The sequence below is a fragment of the Arachis hypogaea genome, chromosome 9 (assembly GCF_003086295.3).
Source record: "Arachis hypogaea cultivar Tifrunner chromosome 9, arahy.Tifrunner.gnm2.J5K5, whole genome shotgun sequence".
In the NCBI taxonomy this organism is placed as follows: Eukaryota; Viridiplantae; Streptophyta; class Magnoliopsida; order Fabales; family Fabaceae; genus Arachis; species Arachis hypogaea.
In genome coordinates this window covers 106,943,169-106,958,149 of record NC_092044.1, presented here as the reverse complement: position 1 = coordinate 106,958,149, position 14,981 = coordinate 106,943,169, and the positions used below count along the sequence as shown (strand labels likewise).

The 14,981-nt window shown below is 30.3% G+C and overlaps 3 protein-coding genes and 1 long non-coding RNA gene across 4 annotated transcripts; 3 read left to right on the top strand and 1 right to left on the bottom strand.

Annotated features, from left to right (window-relative positions):
- Positions 1 to 433: 433 nt before the first annotated feature.
- On the bottom strand, positions 434 to 2,731 carry LOC112711540 (probable 6-phosphogluconolactonase 4, chloroplastic). The gene is made up of 3 exons (XM_025764219.3): positions 2,265 to 2,731; positions 1,993 to 2,128; positions 434 to 1,207 (listed from the first exon to the last, which is right to left on the bottom strand). The coding sequence occupies exons 1-3, from the start codon at positions 2,618 to 2,620 to the stop codon at positions 743 to 745; spliced, it is 957 nt and encodes a 318-aa protein (XP_025620004.1). The 5' UTR covers positions 2,621 to 2,731; the 3' UTR covers positions 434 to 742.
- Positions 2,732 to 5,659: 2,928 nt separating this feature from the next.
- Positions 5,660 to 7,454, top strand: LOC140175001 (uncharacterized). Its single transcript, XR_011865170.1, has 5 exons — positions 5,660 to 6,088; positions 6,224 to 6,378; positions 6,480 to 6,600; positions 6,696 to 6,875; positions 7,200 to 7,454. It is a non-coding gene; the product is annotated as an uncharacterized lncRNA (long non-coding RNA).
- A 1,612-nt stretch (positions 7,455 to 9,066) lies between these two features.
- On the top strand, positions 9,067 to 13,624 carry LOC140175198 (uncharacterized). Its single transcript, XM_072202142.1, has 11 exons — positions 9,067 to 9,151; positions 9,318 to 9,392; positions 10,754 to 10,837; positions 10,984 to 11,205; positions 11,291 to 11,296; positions 11,415 to 11,531; positions 11,712 to 11,853; positions 11,960 to 12,176; positions 12,285 to 12,379; positions 12,508 to 12,887; positions 13,074 to 13,624. The coding sequence occupies exons 1-11, from the start codon at positions 9,067 to 9,069 to the stop codon at positions 13,622 to 13,624; spliced, it is 1,974 nt and encodes a 657-aa protein (XP_072058243.1).
- Positions 13,625 to 13,814: 190 nt separating this feature from the next.
- Positions 13,815 to 14,219, top strand: LOC140175197 (uncharacterized). The gene has a single exon (XM_072202141.1). The coding sequence runs from the start codon at positions 13,815 to 13,817 to the stop codon at positions 14,217 to 14,219; it is 405 nt and encodes a 134-aa protein (XP_072058242.1).
- Positions 14,220 to 14,981: the final 762 nt, after the last annotated feature.

Genomic DNA, 14,981 nt, shown 5'->3' with positions numbered 1-14,981 from the left:
CATGGCCATTTTTACATAGCTGTCTATACGAAATTGAACATCACCAAATTGGCTTAATGAACAAAATTTCCAACATACTCAAAATTGTTGGAAACCTCTCATATTAGAACCTTGAATTAGACCGAAGATATATTATTGGTAGAAATTTAGATTCATTATTTTCATGTACAATTGATAACTAAAAAGTAAAAGCCATTAAATAATTTGACATTTATCTTTATGTAAAATTAATAATTAGGAATTGTTAAATAATTTAATATATTTAATTAAATTGTGTTGTCTAATAATTTTTAACTATCAACTTCAAATGAATATATAATTACATGAGTTTTCACATTATTTAAGAGACTGATATAGCCCAACCACCAAAAACCGTTTCAGATGAGGAAATAAGATTGTAAAGGCCGAAGAAAAACTGGGGATGCTATGCAAGTTTGGAAAAGATTACTTTTACTAAATTTTCACATTACCATTCTGCAATACTCCTCAAACGATGCAAGTAACAGGAAGCTTTCTCTTCTTTGGTCAAAATACAAAGTTATGAGCAGCCATCAAGGTTGGCGGCCACCATTCTTATTGGCTTCACGTCATTTGGAAGAGCTGCAAGGTTTTATCTCCTCCTATGTCTCCTCATTATTAAGAGAGAGAAAAAAGGTCTTATTCCGTTTAAGTTAATGTGAAAACATTGATCAACTTCAAAGGCAAAATACACAAGAACAATACATGATCAACACTGCAGGATCTACAGCTTTGAGGCTGCACCCTTGTCTAAGAACCATTTCAACTCTCCTTCGGGTGAAACCATTGCAGCAGGAAGCTTAGGAGAATTTTGAGATCCGCGCAGCGCAGAGTGAACTGCGTCCGATTTTCCAGCACCGGTCACCACAAGTGCAGTGTAAGCAGAGGAATTGATAACTGGAAAAGTGAAAGTTATACGCTCCGGGGGCGGTTTTGGGGAGTCCTTGATGAAGGTAACCCATTTTTTATTCTCCTTCAAAAGAGGATGCCCTGGGAATAAAGATGCTACATGGCCATCTGGACCCATACCAAGCAGCATGAGATCAAATTTGGGGAATCCGGTGACTGATGATGAAGCTATCACACCGTTCTTGACCAACTGTCTGAGACATGTCTCGTAATCCTCAGCCGCTCCCTCAGCTGACAGGGCATCATTGATTGCATAAACATTGCCAGGAGGAATGGGCACCTGCCAAGAGAGCCATGATGGAAGCATCAACAGGTCAGAATGATAAGTTACATGAATTCACCAATTTGGTACTAGGTAGTGTACCGTGACCAATTCGCAGGTATCACGTACCAATTCATCTGTCTACTGGAGCATCATATGTATATCTTCCATATAAAATATTTCACATTTGACGTACTGCATACCGTGGACCCATTCTCATCCTGGAACGTATCGCGTTCTATGCAACTATTTCCTCTCATAGAACATTATCCAGACAAAAGTATAGAGATGGAGACAGCAGACCTTGGTCATGCAGTCATTTTAAAGAAGACTATATGCAAACACACTATCTCCGCTTGTTACTATCACTTTTTGGTACATCCTTGGATCAATGATCGAAAGATATATCAAAAATGAAAACGACAGATAAAAGAGACTGAGAAAGTAGCACATAAGTCAAAATTGAAACCAAAACTAACAGTGATTTGTCTCTCTAATGCAACATTTATATGACTTTAAGAAGTAAACCTAATAAAGGGATAACATCCTATGCAACAAAGATATCCATTCACCTGATCCATACATATACTATGTTATAACCAATTCCAAACAGGCTCCAATCCTCACACATGGACTGTATCAAACATTGGTTTCAGGTTTTCATCTTGAACAGGCAAGGCACATACTTTGAACTAAGCTTAACTTTCTCACAGCAAAACACACCAAAGTACAAAAAACAAACATGTTGAAACTAAATAAAAGATGATATGAAACCTGAAAAATACTGAAGAAAAAAGATATACCTTGGATAGCAATCCATCATAAGCAAGTTTGTAGTTACTATCTTCATGAGTCTTGGGCACTACTCTCTCATCCACCCAAAACACATGCCACTTAGACCATTCAAGAGAATCAACATAAGGTGGTTCCAGCAATTTCCTAAAACCCCAAACATAAACTCCCCCAAAATTACAGAAGTTTTAATCCCACAAATATACAACAGAATCATTAAAGTAAACGAAATTGCTTCCATTTCCTATGTTGGGTCTGCACCAAAATGGGAACTTGAGCTAACCTGAGATAACTGATGAGAGAGCCACCGGACAAGCAAACGGTGAAAGCGCCTCTTTCAGTGGTGAACTTGTTGGAGACATCAGCGACGCATTTGGCCAGAGACACCGGAAGCTCCTCTTTTTCGAAGACCTCGACAACCGCATTGCTCTTCTGGGACTCCGCCATCGACGATTTCAAAGGTGACAAAAGCGGACTTTTGTGTTTCGGAGTAACCGAAGAAAGAGAAAACCCTCTGAAGGAGAAGAGGGTCGACGAGAATCTGAGGGAAGAAGGGCAAGAAGAAGAAGAAGAAGAAGAAGAAGGCGGAAGAAGAACTTGGGTTGGGTTAGTGAGAGAGCGAAACGGGGTTTGAATCATTTCGATGAGATACTGTCGCGTGGAAAAAAAGCAGTTGTTGTTACCCGTCGTTGATACTGACAGATTCTAAGACCAACTCTTTCTGAAGCAAGTAATTGATGTTGCCATTGCAGGGTTTTTTTTTATTAAATATAAATTTAATTTTAATGCATTATGAGTTTTGTTCTGGATTAATTTTTTTTATATGAAAAAAAAATATTGGTGTTTTTGTTGAAAATAAAATTATTTAGTGTCCATGAATTTTATAGGTAAAGAGTTAACATATTCAAGCTGCACAACACTCTCTGCATGTTATATCAAACATCCAAAGTACTCTAATACATTTTAAATACCAATATTTAATCAAATACTATCTTTTTTTTCATATTAAAAATATTTTTTATTTAAATTTTTATATGTGCAAATTTTGATAAATATGGATGCATATTGTAATGAGTTATGTGTAAAATATAATGAATATAGGTGTAAATTATGTATTTTTTATATACAAATTTCTAGAAATATAAATGTAAATTATTACTAATCAAGTGTTAGTCTTAAATGATAATATTTGTTAGCTCTATAATATTGTTATTTTTAGTCTACACATAAAGTAAACTACTAAAATAGTACCCGAAAGTTTACATTATTGACAAAAAGGACTCTGAAATATCTTTATCTTTATAGTAATACAAATTGGGAGCTTATATGCTGACGTGGCGCTCATATGTTAAGTCTGGGAACTTATTTGCTTACGTGTCGTCACTAAAAATTTTTTAAATTGTATTTATAAATTATAAATTATAAATTATTTTTTGCCTAGGTTGTTATTTTCAAATTACTTGGGTTGTTATTTTTTAAATTTTAAATTATTTTATTTAATTTGTTATTTTTTAAATTTTAGATTGTTGTACTTAGATTGTTATTTTTTACATTTTAAATTATTTTACTTAGATTGTTCTTTTTTATATTTTAACACTATTTTTTAAAAAATCTTTTGTTGATTTTTTTTAAATTGCAGGTACATAAATTCTTTTAAAGAAATTTAGAGTTTTAAAAAAAAATTTACATGTTAATTATACTTTTATAAATTATAAATTATTCATAAATTCTTTTAAACAAATTTAAAGTTTTAAAAAAAATTTACGTGTTAATTATACTTTTATAAATTATAAATTATTATTTTTCTAGATTGTTATTTTTAAATTTTAAGTTTGGGTTGTTTTATTTAAGTTGTTATTTTCTTGATTTTAAATTGTTTTATTTGTCTGGGTTGTTTTACTTAGGTTGTTATTTTTTAAATTTTAAATTATTTTATTTAAGTTGTTATTTTTTAAATTTTAAATTGTTATACTTATGTTGTTATTTTTTACATTTTAAATTATTTTACTTAGATCGTTCTTTTTTATATTTTAACACTATTTTTTAAAAAAACTTTTGTTGATTTTTTTAAATTGTAGCTACATAAATTCTTTTAAAGAAATTTAGAGTTTAAAAAAAATTTTACGTGTTAATTATACTTCGGTTGATTCACGTTAGTTTAGAGTTTTAAAATTATTATTTGTTTAGGTTGTTATTTTCAAATTTTAAGTTTGGGTTGTTTTACTTAATTTGTTATTTTTTAAATTTTAAATTAAAGTCAACCAAATTTAAGAAAATTTAGTTATGATGCAACTATAAAAAGTATAAGTTATGAGAGATGTAAAGCACCACAATTTAAAGTACATCAATCCCTTTTTTTTTTATATATCCAAAATCTCTATACTTATTCCAATGGCTGGTATTCACAAAATTGCTGACATCAATCCTACAATCAATAATTTGTGTGTACGTATACGAGTGATACGGTTATGACACTACCAAGTTACGGAAATTCTCCATTGCCATACTCAATTGAGATGGTTTTGCTCGATGAAGACGTAAGTTTTCTACTAATATTTATCTATTTTATATTTTAAATTTATTTGTTTATTCCCATCTAATCATTTTTTTATTTTTGTTCATTAATTTTAGGGAGGAAAAATATACGCCTCAGTTAAGAGGGCTTTTGTATCTCGATTCATGAATTTGCTGGAGGAAGGAATATCTTACCAAATAAGATATTTTGGTGTTGGACTCAACAATGGTTACTTCTCAAGAGTACACATCATGAGTATGTGGTTAATTTAAACCAACGTACTGATGTGCACAAACTTCCAGAATCGTCGATCCCACGATATAAATTTAAGTTTGTGAGTTTTGATACTCTCAATGCTCCTGGGTATGATTGCACCTATTTAATTGGTAAGTTTATTATTTTAGAAAAAAATTAATTTATGTATAAATTGATTTATTTTATTGATAATTTATTCTGTGTTTTTTTTAACAAATTTATTTACAATAATTTTTTTTAAATCATTTAAGATGTTGTTGGATATCTTGCTGGAATTGGGAATGAGAGGATTCTTGAAAAGGATAACAAATCTACCAAATATACTGTTATCGAGTTAAAGATTGATGATGGGTAATTATCTATTTATTTTTACAAATATAAAAATTTTGATAATCTCATCTTTTTAAATTATTATTTTAATTTAATTTATTATAAATATTTTTATTCATATTATTAATAAGTAACAAATGTATCTTAACTAACATTAAGCTTAGTTAAATTTTTTTAGATTCAAAGGTACGTTTAAAGACGTCTAAGTATTTAAATTTTTTGAAAAAATCACTTCGGATTGATTTAAAAAAAATTCAAATTTTACAAAAAATTTATAAAAACCGTTCTTTCCTCTGATTTGTTACTTACGAATTTAAAATAATTAATTAATTATTTATTAATTTTTTTAAATTGTATTTGACATTTTAATTTTATTATTAATTTTTAAATTTTAAAAATATAAAATATAATTAATTTGATATTATTTTATTGGTAGTTACTTTTTTAGTTATAACTATTTTTTATTTATTTTGTTATAAAAAAATATATTTAACATTAAACATTCTATTTGATATAGAAAAATAATGGAATGTGCACTTTTTGATAACTATACACATGAATTAAATGCTTTTCTGGGATCCGGCAATAAGGATGGAGCTGTTGTCGTCTTACAGTTTGTTAGAGTGAAATTATATAACGGTAATATTTATCCATAATTTTTAACAATATATTTTTATATGTGAGCTTTTACTTATTGTTTATGTGAATTTTTAATCATTTTGTATTAAATTAAATTTTTCAAAAAAGATTGTTTTACAAAATTTCATGTATGGCACAAAGATGTTCTTCAATCTTGAAGATGCAAGTGTCATCCAATTTAAAAATAGGTGGGTATATTTTTTTAATTCTTAAGTTTCATACTATGTGTATGTTATCTAACATATATTTTTTTTTGCTTTATTTATCTAGCTTTATAAGATTTGGAGAACCTAGAGGTAACATCAGCGGAATTTCAAACGAGGCTGCATTAAGGCAAAACTATTGAGCAGTTAAAAGAATTAGATACGGTAATTTCCTTTTTAAAAAAAAAAGTTGAGAAAAAAATAATTGAAATTCGTTGTACATAGATTATTTTTGTTTATTCATCTTATTTATTTAAAAACTCACAAAATTCAGGGAATCTAAATCATTTTTTTTTTCAGAATGCTGTTTGTGTTGTCTTGGCTACTATAAGTCATATTATAGATACTCCAGACTGGTGGTACGACCAATGTGAATGCAACAGGTCCACATATGTTTTTACAAAAACTTTCAAATGTTCAAGTTGTGGCCGTCTCCTTTTATCCATAACTCCAAGGTTATTTATTTATTTTTTTAAATTAAAGTCTATGCATATTGGATTAGATATTGAATAAGTCTATATTTAATTTTTTTTATGTTATTTTCTTTTTTAAGCAGATACCGAATAAAGTTTGGTGTCATTAATGATTCTGACTGTGCATGTTTTGTGGTCTTTGACAAGGAGGCAAAACAAGTTTTGGGAAAGAGCTGTATAGAGATACTTGATCCACTCCTATTGGTAAGATATTTTTATTGGTAAAAACATTAGTGAAGATATTTTTATTGGTAATTTTTATATTATTTATTATTAATATATTATGTAATACCCTGTAGAAAGGAGATCTATCGGATACACCTACAGTTTTGCTCAATCTAATTGATAAGACATTTCTCTTCATCGTTGAAGTTCAAATATCTGATAATCCACATTTTTCACCTTCTTATAAAGTTAAGAAGATGACTGATAACGTGGACCTCATAAATAAATTCAAAGAGGCTCACCCTATTCAAATTGTGAGTATAATTATAAGTTTACTTTTTATGAAAAATTAATTTATTTTTTGCTTCCTTGGTCTTAGTAGTATCTAATTTATAAATAATAATTAATAATTAATTATAATTTTAAGATGTTGACTACACTGGAGGTTTGCTTCCAATTTCAAAAACATCCTCAATCATTGAAGGAGAAAAAGTGGAAGGTGCTAAGATATTTGTACAAAAAATAATTTTTTTTTGTTTGTTCTCTCAAATTAGATCTTAATTTTATTCAAAAAATATTAGTGAAATAAAATCAAAGGTTAAAAAGAAGTCTTTAATTTAACGTGGTATTTTATACAGAATTTGTTGCTTGAATTCTCCAATGAAGTTGCGGCCAACGATGAATCCGAATTGTTGGAAAATGCTATTACACCAACTAAGCGACTATATTCGGAGTCGGAAGAATCGAAGGTGGAAGGAGATACCTCAACTTGCAAGAAGATCAAGATTGAGAAAGAAACTTGAAAATTTGGATGCACATGTTTTGAAAATTCCTTTTAGAGTCTATCTAATAGAATAATGCCAAACATATGTTTGTTTTGGTGGAAACATTGTCTTTTCTTGAGTTGTTATTTTTCTTTTGGTTCTTTTGGATTTTTATGTTTGGAATTTAGAATTTTTTTAAATATAAATTGAAGTTATTTAGTTATTACTTATGGTTTTATTTTTAATTTGATTTTCACCGTTGATATTCTGATAATTTCTAATTTAATATTTAATATCATAAAGTTATAAATTTCTTCTTTAAATTATTGTTGATACAATTAAGTTAGTTACTAATTTTTAATATGTATTTATTTTAAAAAAATCTAATTATAATTTTTTAATTGAAGTATTATGCTTAGAATTTAAAATTTAAATTCAAATATACTTTTTTTAATCTTTACGTAAGCAATTGGGTTTGAGAATATTTTTTAAAAATTTATATAATTTATAAGCTAATATGCTAATTACAAAGGATTATAATAAAGTAACTAGAATTATCAGTCTTATTAAGTTGTAAGATTATTTATACTATTTAAAAAAATGTATTACTGTTAAAAATTTTATAAAAGGTATAATAAAGTTAATACTATTTATGACAAAAGTAAAAAAAATTATTTTTAAATTAACAAATTTCAATATTCCTAATGGACAACGAACGTTTGATTAGAATATTTTATTTAAAAATTTAAAATTTATATTAGCTAATTAGAAAATTCTATTTAAAATTTTAAAATTTGAATTTCTAATACTAATTTCTAATTGGTTAAGTTTTTAACCATTTCGATTTTTAAATTTAAATTTTTTTACTTGCCACATTTATAAATTTTTATTATTATCTTTTAGATTGTCTCTCCACAATAGAAGTACTTTCATCTTTTTCTCTCTTTTTAAATATTTTTTTCTAAATTTAAGTAATTTATAAGGTTATTAATTTTTAGATTATATTTAATTTTATTAAATTTTTATCGATAAATAATAGGATTGATATTATTTATGACGAAACTAATAAAATTATTTTTAAATTAACAAATTCCTATATTCTTAATGAACAATAAACGGTTAATTAAAAAAGTTTATTTAAAAAATTTTTATTTGCACTAGCTAATTAGGATACTCTATTTAAAAATTTAAAATTTAAAATTCTAATATTAATTCCTAATTAAGTGACTTCTTAACCGTTTTGATTTTTAAATTTAAATTTTTTTATTTGTCACATCTATAAATTTTTTCTGTTTACTTCGTTTACATTGTTATTTTTTAGATTATTTCAGCACAACCATAGAGGTACTTTCATCTTTTTCTCTCTTTTTACTTATAAGTTAGTCATTTTCAATCTCTTTATTTAAGGAAATGAAAAAAAAAATTAACTATAAATTAAATTTATTGATCGTGAGATTAAACTTATATTTATTTGAAACTAATGGGTGTTTGTGTATGACCATGTCTTTCATCATTGTTGTCTCAGTAAACAAACACTATACATATACTCATGTGTACTCCCGTATCTATGTTTTGATGGACATGTATACCAAAAATAAACGCTGCCATATGTGTACTCCTGTGTACTTTTTTTTAATAATATAAAAAATTTGATAATAAAAATGTATTATGTATAATGTATATATATTTTTAATTGGTTAAAAAATTTATTTATTTGATATTTTCAGGTATATATTAAAAGATGCAAGAAGTTCAAAGAGAAGCAAGATTGAAGAGAAAATTGATATTAAAAGACAAAGAAAATACAAAGCGGAGCACAATTGAAGGTAAATTTCATACAAAAAAACTAACATGTCATGAGTATTTTGGTCGAATAAAAGCCCATAAAATACAATATTTTCTATATATTATTTAGCTATTGACAAGTAATAAATTATTAATTTACATTGTTTTCGTAATATGTTACTAAATTTGTTTATGAAAAAATTACAGGAAATTCCAGTGGTGGTTCCAATGATGTGCATTTTCAATCGGTGTCGTCAAACATTACAAATAGCATTAATACAGGTTAATTTTTGGATTATTTTTTTTGAACTTACTTATGTGAATGTACATGCACTTTATGTATTTTGATTTTACTACTATTTATTCAATTATAATCTTTAATAGGAAATATGTTCAAAACTAATATCTCGAGTTATTTTATTAGATAATAACCTAACACCATATCGATCAATGTCTCTAACTACTAATCTACACAAAAAAGAACGATGTGACAGAGGAATTCCCTATTGGTATAGGATTACACCAGGGATCATCCTTAAGTCCATACCTTTTCACATTAGTCTTAGAAGTACTCACAGAGCACATCCAAGAGCCTGTGCCATGGTGCATGCTTTTTGCCGATGATATCGTCCTTATGGGAGAGTCAAGGGAAGACCTAAATAAGAAGTTGGAGTTATGGAGAGAAGCTCTAGAAGTGTATGGTCTGCGCATAAGCCGTAGCAAGACGGAATATATGGAATGTAAGTTCAGTCTGAGAAGGGAAAACTCCAATATAGAGGTGAAAATTGGAGAGAACACCCTACGAAAAGTTAAAAGTTTTAAGTATCTTGGGTGCATCATACAGGATAATGGAGAGATTGAACATGATGTAAATCATAGGATCCAAGCAGGTTGGTTAAAATGGCGGAGTGCATCTGGTTTTATATGCGACAAAAAAGTGTCTTTAAAACTTAAAGGTAAATTCTATCGCACCGCTATAAGACCGGCTATGCTGTATGGTACGGAGTGTTGGGCGGCTAAAGGGGAGCACGAACATAAGCTGAGTGTGGCAGAGATGAAGATGTTGAGATGGATGAGTGGTCATACGCGATTGGATAAAATAAGGAATGAAGATATAAGGGAGAGAGTTGGAGTAGCACCTATTGTGGAAAAGATGGTTGAATCGCGTCTCAGGTGGTTTGGACATGTGAGAAGAAGACTGATAGAACATCCAGTCAGGAGGGTGGATGAGATGGAAGATGGACAAAGGGCGAAAGGCAGAGGAAGACCTAAGAAGACCATCCATGAGGTGGTCAAACGAGATCTACATGTAAACGGTCTCTCTGTAGACATGATACATGACAGAGCACAATGGCGTCGTTTGATTCATGTAGCCGACCCCACTTAGTGGGACAAGGCTTTGTTGTTGTTGTTGTTGTTGTTCCAATATTAGTGATATCAGTAATTCGAGTATCACACGTGAAGCATATGATAGCCCATGTCATCAGAAAAGTCAACAACAACTTCAACAAACATCAAACAATATCGACCAGTTGCAAAGCCAGCGTATGTTAATATGTTTTTATTACTTAAAGATTAAACATTTAACTTTTCAATTGGTCTATTGAAAATAATCTTTGGTATCTGCTAAATAATTATTATAGATTCATTGGAGTATACAAATCGAATTAGATTGCAAAGGGATGCAAGACTGAATAGGAAGACTATGCTATTTCAAAAGAGACATGGTAAGATAAGCATGATAGATTGTAATTATCACAAAGCTAAAATTTTACTTCTTTTATCTTTAATATAAATTCAAACATTTAACATATATTCATTTTTCTTTTTTTATAATATAAAGTACCTTATGTATTATCTCGAATGATTACAGGAGCAAGTACATCTAATTCAAATTTAGATACTAAACAATTAGAAGTGTGCATAGCTGAAAAAGGAAGACACCTGAGACAAAGAAAAACATTCTTGAAGGAATTGGCTATAAATCTTTCAAAAATTTTTGAAGAAGTTGAGGATATTACTGAAAACACGACTATATTAGATGATTCTGTGCAAATTGAATATTCAGCCATATTCGATGTTGCTGAGAATACAGGTAATCTAAGAAGTAGCAATATCAGCACTCTATTATTTACTATTGTTATGCTTTTTATAAAAAAAATTTATCGTTTAAATTGCAGTTTTTGGTAATCTTTTATAAATATTATTTTTATACTTAACATGGTGAAAGAAAGGTATATTTTTATATAAAGTATTTGTTGCAAATATAACTGAAACATAATTTATTATTTTGGTGATTATTAGATGTGATAGATATTGGTGACCCAGAATTTTTTTGTCGGCATTGCGACGCCATGATGTGGTACGAGGAGAGATCTGAGAAGTCCAAAACAGGATCCAATATTGAGTTCTCAATATGTTGTATGTGAGGGAAGGTACAACTGCCGTTTTTGCAACGTCCACCTCAACTCTTGCAAGGTTTAATATCTGGAGTAGACCAGAGAAGCAAACACTTTAAGGATAATATAAGAACTTATAATAGCATGTTTTGCTTCATGTCCCTCGGAAGTAAAATAGAGACCTCTATCAATGATGGGACAGGTCCTCTCCAGTTCATTGTGAGTGGACAAAACTACCACAGAATTGGAAGCTTGGTACCAATTGAAGGACAAAGACCAAAATTCGCGCAGTTATATATTTATGATACAGAAAATGAGGTCTCAAACAGGATAGAGATTTTCAGGTTTGTATCATGCATTTCAAATTGATTAAAAATATATTCAGGTAATTCGTACTTTGATTTTGGTTAATTATGAATACTAATATTTTTCAATTGATATTTTATACAGTTCAAGAACAACCAACAACAACATTGACCAGTCTTTAGTTCTAGACCTCAAGGACATGATCGATCAACATAATGTTCTTGCTCACACATTTAGGATAGTGAGAAACTACCTGAATCAAGGAGATATCGCAAATATAAGGCTACGGTTGTACCGGAAAAGATCAAAGGACGCGAGATTCTACAATTTACCATCTTCTAACGAGGTCGCAGCTCTAATAGTATGAGATTTTGATTCTAGAGATGCAGGGGGTGATATTATAGTTCAATTAAAGTCCGGACATCTGCAAAGAATTCATGAGACACACACCGCATTTATTCCTCTTCAGTACCCTATGATGTTTCCTACGGTGAAGATGGCTACCAAGAAGACATTCCTTTGCGAGAATCTCATAGGGCTGATGAAAATAGAAAGAGACAGCATGTGAGTTTAAGGGAGTTCATAGCATTTAGAATACAAGAGAGAAAGGTCGAGTATGCAACCATTGTCAATGGTGGAAGATTATTTCAGCAGTTCTTAGTTGATTGCTTTTCTATGATTGAAGCACAAAGGTTGACCTACTATCGAAACAACCAAACCAAGGTGAGGAGTGATATATACAAAGGGATTCAAGATGCAGTTGTTAGGGGTGAGACACGTGCTTCCAAAGCAGGTAAACATATCATCCTACCTACGTCCTTCACTGGTGGCATGAGATACATGTTTAATAATTGTCAAGATGCTATGGCAATTTGTAAGAAATATGGATATCCAGACCTCTTCATCACAATGACATGTAACTTGAGTTGGCAAGAGATTGGCAGGGTTAACAATCCAAAGAATTTAAAGGTTGAAGACCGGCCGGATATATCGTGTAGAGTGTTCAAAATTAAGCTTGACATGATAATCTCGGATCTTAAGCAAGGAATTCCATTTGGAGTGCTAGATGCAGGTATTGCTCATCATCCAACCTTATTTTTAGATAAATATTCCTTTAGATTGTTATAAAATAAATGGCAAAATATTTTCTTACTTAGCATATTGTTGATTTTTTATTATCATCCTTAATTTATCAAAGCACATACATAAAATAGATAGTTTAAATATAACATATATTTTTTTGTCTTTTTGGTATAAGGAATGTATACGGTGGAATTCCAAAAAAGAGGTCTACCACATGCTCACATTCTTTTATGGTTAAGTGGAGATCATAAGATAACAACGACAACTCAAATTGATCAGTTAATATCTTCAGAGTTGCCAGATCCTGTTCGGCACCCAAAATTGTTTAGAGTTGTATCTACATATATGATTCATGGACCATGTGGTAGAGCATTCTCAAAATCTCCCTGCATGAAAGATGGGTACTGCACCAAATATTATCCCAAGACATTCAGTAGAACCACAGTTATCGATGATAGTGGATACCCATCATATAGAAGACGAGACACAGGGGCGGTTACTGAGAAGAAGGGAGTCCATATGGATAATAGGAATGTGGTTCCATACAATGCATATCTGTTGATGTCTTATCAAGCGCATGTTAATGTAGAGTACTGCAACAAATCGAATGCTATCAAATATTTGTTTAAGTACGTGAATAAAGGTCCAGACAGGGTAGCAGTTGGAGTTACAAAGGAAGCTTCCAGTGGAGAGGATGCTCAGGTTATAGATCAAACAATTTTATGATTGCAGATATTTGTCTGCATGTGAGGCTGTGTAGAGAACCTTAGCGTATGATATTCATCAAAGGTGGCCTTCAGTGATGAGATTAACCTTTCATTTGCCTGGAGAGCAAAATATCATCTTTAAAGATGATGACGATCTTGAATAAATCGTGGAAGAAGAGGAAGGAAAATGTACGATGTTCTTAGCATGGATGGAGGCCAATAAAAAATTTGAAGCAGGTCAAACTTTGACGTATGCTGAGTTTCCAAATCAAGTTGTTTATGATAGAGAATCAAGGGAATGGCATCCACGCAAAAGAGTGTATTCTATCGGGAGGTTAAATTATGTTCCACTGGGTACAGGTGATATTTATTATATGAGAATTTTGTTAGCTGTTCAGAGAGATTGCACAACATATGAGTCTATTAGGACAGTTAATGAAATTACATATTCTAGCTTCCAAGATGCTTGCTATTCCATGGGACTACTGTGCGATGATAGGGAATTCATTGCAACTATTAATGAGGTAGCTGAACTTGCATCTGGTGGTCAATTGAGAAAACTATTTGCGATGCTACTGATATCTAATAGCATTAGCAACCCAGAGCGTGTTTAGAATGCAACTTGGACATTATTAGCTGATGGAATACTATATGAGAGGAGAAAAGCTTTGAAAAATCAAGGTATTTTACTATATCTTTTTTTTATATCAAGATTTTATTCTCTTATTATCTTTACTTTTATTAATAATATTAATAGTTTTATTTTGAAATTACTTATTAAATATTTCATAAAATCACCATGTGCTTTTGCTAGGACTAAACATGACTGATGATGAATTGAAAAACCTCTGCCTTATTGAGATTGAGAAGATACTCAACAGCAATGCGAGATCTTTAAGAGACTATCAATCAATGCCATATCCTGCGATGTCTGATGTTCGCCTTTTTCAGAATAAGCTAATAGAGGAGGAGTTAGCATATGACACAAATGAGTTGACTCATACAAACTTATATACGGAACAAAAGATGACTCATGAGCAAAGGTTAGTTTTTGATGAGATACTCAATACTGTTATTACAGACTCTGGTGGTTTTTACTTCGTTTATGGGCATGGTGGGTGTGGCAAGACATTTATTTGGAATGGACTTTCTTCTGCTATTCGGTCTAGAGGAAAGATCGTTTTAAATGTCGCATCCAGTGGAATTGCTTCTTTACTCCTACCTGGTGGCAGAACGGCTCATTCTAGATTTTCAATACCCATTACAATTACTGATGAATCTACTTGCAACATCAAGCATGGCAGTTTGAAGGCTGAGCTGCTCATCCAAAGTAGCTTAATAATTTGGGATGAAGCTCCAATGCTCAATAAAATGTG